This window comes from Crocuta crocuta, unplaced genomic scaffold, assembly GCF_008692635.1.
Source record: "Crocuta crocuta isolate KB4526 unplaced genomic scaffold, BGI_CrCroc_1.0 scaffold35, whole genome shotgun sequence".
Taxonomy (NCBI): domain Eukaryota; kingdom Metazoa; phylum Chordata; class Mammalia; order Carnivora; family Hyaenidae; genus Crocuta; species Crocuta crocuta.
In genome coordinates, this window is record NW_027530625.1 from 8,788,068 (window position 1) to 8,798,383 (window position 10,316).

A 10,316-nucleotide genomic window follows, 5' to 3' on the forward strand; every position below is an offset into this window, starting at 1 on the left:
CCAGCTCAGTCACTCAAGCGCACCCAGGTTACAAATGAGTAAACTGAGGCCCAGACAGAGTAACGTTCTCTCGCTGTTTCTTTACAGCCCGGCGGGAGTTCTGACCATCACTGAACCGAAGGACCCCTGGCAGCGGCCTGGCAGGAAGGGGGCCCTTCACTGAACTCGCTTTTACGTTACCTTAGCTCTTGCTTTGCTCCTATTCGACTTCGACTTTGCTTTTAAGTTTTGCTTTGATTTTACTTTACTTTTGCTTCTGCTTTAACTTTGCTTTGCTCTATGATGTGGTGGTGCCGGTACAAGAGAGCTGAACAGGGCAGGCTGCTCCCAGCATCCAGACTCGGAGGCGGGGGAGGCGGTNCATGCCGCGTGATAAACAGCCAATCAGAGAAGACAGGCCTCTTAGAAGAGTCCCCGTGGGAAGCGAATCCCAGCAGGAACACACGGCTTCTCAAGGTGGGGCTCCCGGTGCACACCGTCTCCACCTGGGGCACGTGGGCTCACAGCCAACATCAGTTCTCAATTCTGCCTAACCAGAGGCTCAGAAAGGGGCGCTGTCGTGCTCTCCACGACCCATTCTGCTTCAGTTGGTGAACCGGCCCTGGGACCCAAGCCTCCCCTCACTCGGATGCTCGGATGCTCGATGCTCGGTGGCCAAGCAGGTGAGGCGGCGGGATCGGTGGGCGGGGCATGCCACAAAGGCCAGGTGTGCCTGGTGCACCTGTGCGCCTGGGTCTCCTCTCCCTCACCTTCTCTGTTGTTGGCTCTTAAAACTACTCAGCATCCTCTCTCCTCTGAGGCCCGTGAGTCCCGCCATAGGGGGAACCCTCATAAAGGCCTCAGCCCCTCTCAGCTGTGCCAAGCGCTAATTTCACGGGCACACTGGTATCGCCTTCAAAGCGGCCAGGGCTCCAGTGAAAAGAAACATCAAAGCTCCCAGATACCAGTTCTCCCTGACAGCTCACACGGGACAGGAACACGGGGGTGGCCAAGTGACAATCGATCCAATCAGTGGCATGGATGATCCTGGGGTAACAATTACCCGCAGCACAGACAAGAGCCTTACTACCCCCCACCAATACGGACATTATGGTTACAACCAACGGCCTCCCTATGGCTACTACTGATGGAAACAGCAGCAGCTACCATTTACTCTGTTAACGTGACAAAAGTTTGTATCTTCTGTTGGTCATAGTTTTTACATCTGATTTCAAAGAGGATTATTAACTTTTGGAACTTATTTTTAGTTTGTTTTTTTTTTAATGAGTTCTTACCAGAGACATCATGGTTGCTGGGAATAAGTATGCCCCTAAAAAGGTTGTGGATTATATTACCTGACTTCTACCTCAGATTTCTTCTTTGTTTCATGATTTAACAGTGCTTTGAACTTGGTGTGTGTTTTCTTTGTTTGATCTCCAGGAGTTCTGTCTTTGTTTTACACAGAAATAAAAGTTTCTGTTTGGCAAAAGTTTGGCAAATCGACCGTGGAATGGAGTGCCCCTCTCTCCTCTCTAGTTCTGCGCCCTGGCTTTGGGTCTAGCCGACCTGCACGTGGGCCAAGAGTGGGGGAACCCTGGCGCTCAACTAACGGGCCCCAGTAATGAGACCGTCAGGAAAACCCAAGTGCTGCATGTCTAGGTAGACCAGAAACCAAACATACGCCTGACAAGCGGAGCGATCACAGAGTTTAAACCCAACAGGCGAGATCAGGTGGGGCACACAAAAGCATCAATAATTGATTCCATGGGGGGGCGCCTGGGTGGCTCAGTCGGTTGGGCGGCCGACTTCGGCTCAGGTCATGATCTCACCTCTTGTGGGTTCGAGCCCCGCGTTGGGCTCTGTGCTGACAGCTCAGAGCCTGGAGCCTGCTTCGGATTCTGTCTCCCTCTCTCTCTGCCCTTCCCCCGCTCGCACTCTATCTCTCTCAAAAAAATTAACAAATGTTAAAAATTAAAAAAAATAATTGACTCCATGGGCCTTTCGTTTTAATAACTTGGCAAGAGAATTTCTTTAGCTGGGCCCCCAAAAGACATTGAGGCATTTTTCAATGAGCCGCCACCCCACGTTGTCAAAACCCCTCCCTACCAGGTTCAGACCGCCCTTCGGACCCAGGGAGGGCAGAGTGGTTCACAGCTACTGGGCAGGCATGGGGGTGGGGGAGGTAAAGGGAGAGGGGCTCATTGAGGGCTCACCATTACTGTTGTCTCGTTGCAAGTGACTGATCATGAATGGGATGGGATCCTCGGGCTGGTGGATCAGGAGTTGCTCCAGCATGTTCTGTGGGCACAGGGCAGACACCCAGGTAGTTAACACCTGCACGGGCACCAAGGGGCCTGGGCTCAGGTGGCCCAGCACCCTGGTCACTACCGATACCAGCTGCAGGGCCCGATCTCTCCACTGCACCCAGCAAACATGCCTTCAACTTGGAGCCCAGCCCCTGCTGCAGCTGGCATCGACCTGGGTCCCCACGAGCAGAGGAATGAGGGAAGAGTCATGTGGGTATCACCGCAGAGGCACATGGAGGGACCACACCCCAGACGGAGCACAGACAGGCCCTCTCACCTCAGTCCCTTTGGGCTCCCCGGACCACCCTCCTCTCAGTTCACCTCGTGCACCATGTTCATTTGCCCCTCAGAGTCTTAGCAAATGCTGTTCCCTTATCCTGGGACACTGTTCCCCAAGTCCTCAGCTCTCAGTGGAAACATATGTTCCTGATCACACTCACTAGATAAATCCTGTCCTATGCTCCTGCCAGCCCCCATACATCCGTTATTGCCACATCCTTGTCTCAGTACTAGGCACACAGTAGGTGCCCGAGGCCAAGGTCTGCTGGCTGACACGGTCATCAGTGCTACCTGTGTCCCTCCAGCATGGAACAGAATGTGGACCAGCCAGAACAGTTACTATCCTGGGGTAGCCTGGCCACCTAATTCCAAGAAAAACCAGCTTCTACGGTCCCAGAACAAGAGCCACGGAAATGAACTAGGTAGCAGATAGGGGCTGAGCTGGCGCGGTTAAGGAGCGTCCTTCAGGGACAACCTGGGAGGGGCTTTTGCCTTGCAGGGGCAGAGGGCGTGTGCAGCGGAAGAGAGCGCGGAGCTCTGAGAAAGCCCCAGCTCTGCTCTGCACCTCGCCAACAAGTCCCTTCCCTTCTCTGAGCCTCAATTTCCCCAGCTGGTGGCATCCCAACTGGACTAGCTGGCTCTCACTGCTGAGACAGTGTGAGATGGTGTTGGCTGCTTCACGGATGAGTGTTTTTAATTTCACTTTTATTTTATTTTATTTAAAAAAAATTTTTTTTTTTAATGTTATATTTATTTCTAAGAGTGAGAGACAGCGTGAGCAGGGGAGGGTCAGAGAGAGAGGGAGTCACAGACTGAAACAGGCTCCAGGCTCTGAGCTGGCAGTCAGCACAGAGCCCGACGCGGGGCTCGAACCCACGAACCGCGAGATCATGACCTGAGCGAAAGTCGGACGCTTAACCGACTAAGCCACCCAGGCGCCCCTTTAATTTCACCTTTAAATAGTTATGTATCTAATGTGCGTGCTAGAAAACCTACGATTTCAAGGATATATAGCTCAGGAAGAGGTAATATTGTTTAATTTTTTTAAAGGGGTTGATTTAAAGAAGTGATTAAATTAGGGGCACCTGGGTGGCTCGGTCAGTTAAGCATTAGACTTCAGCTCAGGTCATGATACGGCAGTTTGTGAGTTCAAGCCCCATACTGGGCTCTGTGCTGACAGCACAGAGCCTGCTTGGGATATTCTGTCTCTCTTTCTCTCTGCCCCTCTCCTGCTCATGCTCACAGTCTCTCCCTCTCTCTCTCTCTGTCTCAAAAAGAAATATTTAAAAATGATTAAGTTAAAGTGGAAACACAGTGATAAAATTTCATGGAATACTACACCAAAAAGAAAGAAGGGCAGGTAAAAATGGATGAAACCCAAATAAGGCCTGCAGTCTAGTTCATGGTCTCCTACCAATGTCAAAGTCCGTAGTTTCGTTAGATGGTATTACCGGGGCGAGTTGGGGAAGGGCACATCAGAACTCTGTACTATCTTTGTAACATGCTGCGGGCCTAACATTGTTTTAAAATAAAAAGGAAAATGGTGAAAACCAGGGAGGGAATGCACATATGACTATGGACTGGAAATGCCGGACTAAAAGCTTTTTCAGGCCGCTCCTTTCAACAATCAATCTGAGATACACCAGGTTCCCTAGAGCGGACCACAATCCCCCCAGGGGCCGGCCCCACCCTGCCCACCAGCAGATGACTTGTAACTCCGCTGGCCATTTTCTTTTCTTAGATTGGCCCCTCAGTTGTAGAAAAATCTCTCTCCCTCTATCGGTTAACGCGTTCCAAAGGAAGCATACGCTTGCTGGAGAGAGGGAGGCTCGGGGTGGGTAGCGTGATCTCTGCTGTCACACGTGCTGGTCAGAGGCTCAGACGAGCACAGGCATCGCCACAGTGGTGCCGCTGGGGATAGGGCAGATCTGGACGGGCAAATGCTCTAGAAACTGGGCTCCGCCTCCTCTTTGGCCCTCAGAACCTCTGAGTGGCAGAGTTCTCCCAGTCCAGCTCTAGAAAGCCTCTGCCTCCAGGAGGTGCAGAAGGGCAACCAGAGGGCGCAGGGCTTCGCCAAGGGTCATACAGGGAGTGGGGCCCTAGTCAGGTCAGAAACCCAGGATGGGCGACTGGGAGCTGCCGGGAACTCCTGACCTGAAGGAAGAAGGGACATGTGGGAAACGCTCCTGCCCGAACCACAGGACGCAAGGCCGCTGTCCCAGGAGGTGGCCATCTCAGGACACTCCCCAGCTCAGAAACCAACATTGCAGACAGACGGGGGGCTGTTAGCCCCGAGGAGCCCCCTTGGAGATCAGCTCTTGCAACCCAGCATTTCATAGCTTCGGGAACAGGAAAGAATGGGACTTGGTCCAGGCCACTGGGCCAGCTGGCACGGAGCCATGACCAAATTCCTGGTCAGGTGGCCTGCCCCTTTCTTCCCTCCTGGGTCCGCAGGACAGGGGCAGGGGGCGTCCTCCGACCGAGGCATCCCTCCGGGTCCCAGCGGTACAGGAGTCAGACACCCCCGCTCCCCGCCCCAGCTGTGGGGTCGCAGCCGAGCACTGCTACCGCGACAGAGGCTCCTGGCTGGCGCCCGGTGTCGCGGCAGGGCGGGGCTGCCCGGGTCACCTGCATCAGCTCGAATATGTGGTTCTCCTCCCCGTATCGGGGCATTTCGGGGGGTATGCGGTGCGGGGCGGTGGTCGCGTCCATGGCTCCGTGCGGCGCGCCCGCTCCCTGGAGACCGCCGTCGCTAGGGCCGCCGCGCCGTCGCGTCATCAGCGCGCGCCCGCTCCCTGGAGACCGCCGTCGCTAGGGCCGCCGCGCCGTCGCGTCATCAGCGCGCGCCCGCGGGCCCCGGAGGCTGGAACCGGCCTCGTTCCCGGTCCGCGCGCTCAATCGCCGGGGGCAGGTGCTTCCCTGGGGGCAGGTGCTTCCCCGTGGCGGCCTCGCAGTGCCGTCTGTGCGTCTCGGGGTGGGGGGCCTTCCAGCCTTCTAGGACCAGGGGTGCCCCTAGGAGGGCCCCAGGTGCCGAGACGCCCAGGGGGCACGTCGGCCCTCCGAGGGGGCGGGAGGCGGGGCGTGCGCTAGTCCTGCCATCGCACCCCGGCCTGGGCCTTGGGCGCTCCGAGGGCCAGCCCGGCGCTGCTCTCTGGCCCTCAGTTTTCCCATCTGTAAAGTGAGTACAGGTCCGGGAAGGCTGTTGAAACGGTAGGGGCGGTCCCTGGGGCGGCCGGGAAGGCTGGGGCTCGCCGGGCGAGGCAGGGCTGCCACGTGACCCGATTGCTATGNGAAGGAGCGCTTCGAAAAGCGACAGTCCCCAGTGGAACTGGAGCCGCCTGCTATGGGACGCAGCGCTGAATGGGGAGCTCCGGCTTTTGTCTGTTGTCATTTTTAGAAGGTTTTTGAGCTGTGTTCTTAACAAAACTATGGGGTACGTCCATTATGGACCGGGCGTCTGGCATTTACAATACAGATCGCCCTGTGTGCCGCTCCTGGCCCCACCTCTGTGAGCCTGCTCTATGCCTCACCTCTTCTGCGAAGTGGGGATTATGTAAGGATCCCATGAGCTAATATGCCTGAAGTATGGGTTACTGGCATATATTAAGTGCACAATGCATAGGGGCTACTATTAGTAATATTTCATTTAATATTTGCACCAGCCCCAGAGATAAGTACCTTCATGCCCATCTTACAAAGAAGAAATTGGAGGGTCAGAATGGTGAACAAGTAGTGGAGCGTATGACCTGGGGCAAGTCATTTCCCTTTTCTGGGTCTCTTTTCTCATCAGGTATAGATCATGTAGCATTAGCATCAGAAGCCCGCTGGAAGTTCTCCTAATCCAAATGGCCCTGTTTTACAGAGAGATAAACTGGGGTCCGGACAGGGGGAAGTTCTTGGCCAAGTTCACTTACTAATCAAAGGCAGAGCCAGGGCAAGTGTCTTGACTCCCAGCCAAAGCCTTTCCCACCAGCCACTAAGTGCCCAGAGACATGCCCTCCAACCGTAAAACGCTGCAGATCGGCCTCTTCCCCTCAGAACCGCTTCCTCAAAGCGCAAAGCACGCACACCTTGGTTGGCTTGTCAAAGCCAACTGCAAAGACAGCAGGGGAAGAAAAGGAAGCTGTCTCCCCCTGAACAAAGAACACACAACCAAACCTGCAATTTGCACTGGAGAGCTTCAGTTTGCTTCCTGGACATTTCTGAAATGACTTGCCTTTCTCCTCATTTATTTTAAGCCCTAGGCGCTTTTCATACCATGATTTAATCTTCTTTAGCAGCCTGGAAAAATACAAATCAATTAAAGCCTAAAACCTATTGGGTAATCATTTTTTCCTTCCTCCTCCCCCAGATCGAGAAGTGCCTGCACCCTGCGCCTTTCATCCAGACTAATTTGGCTGCAGTGACTCGTTCAAGGGACGATCGCTTTGGATAGCTTATTACAGCTGTTCTCACAACATTCCTGGAGTGCATGTCAGAAGTCCCTAGGATCAAGAACCAAGTCAGTTTTGCTCTCAGGGGCTCTTGGGGCCACCAGCCGAGGCCGAGCTGTATCCTTGGAGAAGCTGACAGCCCCAGGAAGCCCCAGGAGGGTGGCAGGGAGCCAGACACGCAGGGCAGGGCCCTGAACACTAGGGGCGGGGGAGCAGAGAACAGTCTCCTGCAAGCGGAAACGAGGCCCAGGGATCCAGCTAGGGTATGACCCCCCAGGGGGTTCGGGCAGCTTTTCAGGCTTTGGGTATCGCCTCCACCCCAGCCACCCACTCCCAGCCCTGGTCAGTCTGATGTCTGGCACGTCTGTCTCTGTGGACCATCACGGAGGAAGGGAGGGAGGGATCCAAGATCCCAGACTTTACAAAATGAGGCAGAGCTGCGTGGGAAATCCTGGCTTGCCCACTTCTAGCGGGGTGACCTCAGCGCCATCGTCTGTCACGTGGGGATAATCGCGGTGCTTACCATTCACAGGGCGGTGGTGAGGACTTCATGCATGGCCAGGGTTCTCTCAGAGCCCCGTCGAGAGTCACTGCTGTCGGGGAGGGTTGGGGCGGGAGTTCAGGATCTCAACGAAGGCTGGAGCAGCGCGGCGCTCGTCTGCCCTGCACCCACCCACCTCCGTAAAGGACCCTCCAGCAGACTGTGCTTAGCCCTTCGTCCCGACCACGCCCATCCCACTGGCCTGCTTGCTTTTCTCTTTGGTAGCGCCCTTATCCAAAACAGTGTTGGTTTGCTCGCTCATCCTTACTGCCTGCCTCCCACTCTGAAAGATGAATTCCAGGGGGGAGAATCTTTCTGTTTGGTTCAGTGCTGTGTGTAGCCCAGCACGCAGAATCGGGGCTGGCATACAGGAGGCACTGCAGAAGGAATGAATGAACAAACGAACGAACGCATGAAGTGCTTCTCACCCCCTTGGCCTTCAGGGGTTGTCCTAGCTTTGCCTGATGCTTGGGGGTCCCCCGGGCTACCCTGCCCACTGCCTTCTGTGCTGGCTCCCAATTTTCCCATGTCGCCTCTCCTGACGCTCCAGCCCACCCTCCCCCCACCTCTCCTCTCCCGGAGCTCAAGCTTTCAGGGTGTGCACCTTGCCTGTCGTGGCATGCCCTGTGTGCCATTGTGTGCGCCCTGCCCTGTGTGATCACGGCAGCTTTCATTGCTCTGACAACCAGGCACTGCCGCCTTCCGGGCTCTGGGCAGTGCTCGCCCCGTCGCCCGAGGCTGGGAGGCCGACGCTGTTATTTCTCTCTAGCACGTTAGCACTCAGAGGCTCACCCGAGGCCGGCACAGGATTGGAACCCAGGACTAGGAGTCCAGAGCTTGGGTTCTTAACCACCAAACACAGCTCTGAGCATTATGGGGGAAGGCCAGACTGAAAGCACACACACACCCCCTCCCCAGAAACGCACCTGTGTGCTGTGCTCTGACGTGTCTAGGTCTTCAACCCCCCGAGTCACTTGTAAGCCCAGGGCCGAGAGTAAGGCAATTGCCTTGGTACGAAATGTGAAGGAGTGCCCCCCAAGCCCCAATAATCAAAGCAAATCACATTTAAAAACATCAAAACCCATCAAAAATCCCCTTCGGTCCAAAATTTAAAGACGAGATCAGTATTACTTGTTCCTTTTGCCTTGGGCTCCAGTATGGCGCGGCACCGGACCCCATCCCGTCTTTAAAATTCTGATACTTTGCAGATTCTTTGGTGTTAACTTTCATTTCTTTAAATAGTGCGTTAAATATTTTTACCTGGCTCAACTGCTGAGTTCTCTGGTGCCCCAGCTTTACCATGTCCTCCATTTGTGCTTCTGGGCGGGGGGTGGGGAGACCTGGGGGTGTTTGATAGACAGGAGGCCCTCACCGCACCCCCACTACCCTGGCTCCCCCTCTCACTCACCCACTTCCGGGAGGGGGCTGAGTCGGGAGGACGTGCCAGTGTCCGCAAACCCAGGCACCGTGGCTCCCAGGAGTGGCCTTGGCACTGCCTCCGAATGGGCTCTGTTCTATTCACAGTAGACCCCCTGAGGTTCACGGGGCGCCACTGTCTCGGGGCCCTTCCTGGCGCAGGTCAGCTCCCAGCCCTCCCCAGCTTCTCTGATCTGCTTGTTCCTGTCATGCCCTGGAGGCCAACTTCTGATCTGTTCTTGCATTTCCTTTGGTCCCTCTCTTTGCCGCAGAGATGCCCTCCTTGCTCCAGCCCTGCTCTGGGCTCCGGACGCTGAGGCCACACAGTGGAGAGAAATGCCTCCCCTCTCCCTCGGGCCCCCTCCTCTCCACCTGGGCGGGGCCTCCCAGGAAGCCTGGAATGTGTTCTTCCCCAGCCCCCCGCCCTCACCAGGTGTCCTGGCCCCTTCCACCTGCTACCAGCCCTAGACTTGGCCCAGCCTCCTCTGAGCCCTGTTCACTCGGGGCGTGTCTGGTGCCCGTGCCTCAAGGGTGGAGACGCAGAAGCCGGCGACCTAGGGTGTCTCGGACGCAAGCTTGCTGCGACACCCTGGACTGCAGTTAAGGAGAGCCGACGGACGAGGTCTCTTCCAGCTCTAGCATTCCATACGTCTGTGACCTGAAGAGCCCTTTGCCCTGGCTCGCTCAGCAAATTCATGATGTCACAGAGAGCAGAACCCACAGCCTTCTCTGCTCACGGAGGAGATTCTAGACGTGCTGTGGACTGCCTGAACCAGGGACAGTCTGTGAGGCCCCAAAAAGGGAGCACCCCCAGAGCGCTGATGTTTCCCATGGGGGCATTCCTTCAATAAACAGTGGGAGGCAGGGAGGAATCGTCGGAGGCCAGCCCGGCCCCGAGAATTGCAAGCCTGAGCTGAAGGCTCCTGACCCAAGCACAGAGCAGGGAGACTGCATCTTAGACTTGACAGTCCCATACAGGCACTAGCCCTGCTTGGCCCACTGGAAACTATCCCTAGAGTGTCCCACCGATTGCAAAGCGGCAGATATTTTAAAACAATTTGGTCCAAACCGATAGAAATCACAGATTTTACATGCTGTGGCACATCCCTGGATGCCCTCCGCTGCCGACGGCACGGGAAGGCACTGGAGTCCGTGGGTGTGGGTGTGGGTGTGGGTGAGGGTGTCCACAGCGTGGAGAAACTGAGGACCAGAGAAATCCTTGTCCACACTTGAGGGAAGGAAGTCACGGTCCACGGCAAAGAACGTGTCCTTGGAGGGAAAGGGGGCTTGGGTCAGGCTCCAGCGTGTCCTGGACTACCTAGGGGATCTGGAGTGGGCCCGGGGCCGGGGGTGGGGGTGGGG

At 55.8% G+C, this 10,316-nt stretch overlaps 2 protein-coding genes across 8 annotated transcripts in view; one reads left to right on the forward strand and one right to left on the reverse strand.

The window, feature by feature from the left end:
* The window catches only part of AK8 (adenylate kinase 8), a 125,647-nt gene extending 120,322 nt beyond the window's left edge, over nucleotides 1-5,325 (reverse strand). Inside the window, exons 1-2 of the mRNA XM_077768510.1 lie at nucleotides 5,193-5,325; nucleotides 2,193-2,277 (exon numbers count right to left, since the gene is read on the reverse strand). Of these exons, the coding sequence (XP_077624636.1) occupies nucleotides 2,193-2,277; nucleotides 5,193-5,276 (169 nt within the window). The 5' untranslated portion in view covers nucleotides 5,277-5,325. The remainder of the gene's footprint in view (nucleotides 1-2,192; nucleotides 2,278-5,192) is intronic.
* Nucleotides 5,326-5,411: 86 nt separating this feature from the next.
* Nucleotides 5,412-10,316, forward strand: part of SPACA9 (sperm acrosome associated 9) — a 9,521-nt gene continuing 4,616 nt past the window's right edge. The window contains exons 1-2 of one of the 7 annotated variants that reach the window (XM_077768420.1): nucleotides 5,412-5,475; nucleotides 6,916-7,065. The gene's annotated coding sequence lies outside the window, so the exon portion shown is untranslated. The other 6 variants (XR_013336122.1, XM_077768426.1, XM_077768421.1 and 3 more) reach the window with 6 other exon arrangements.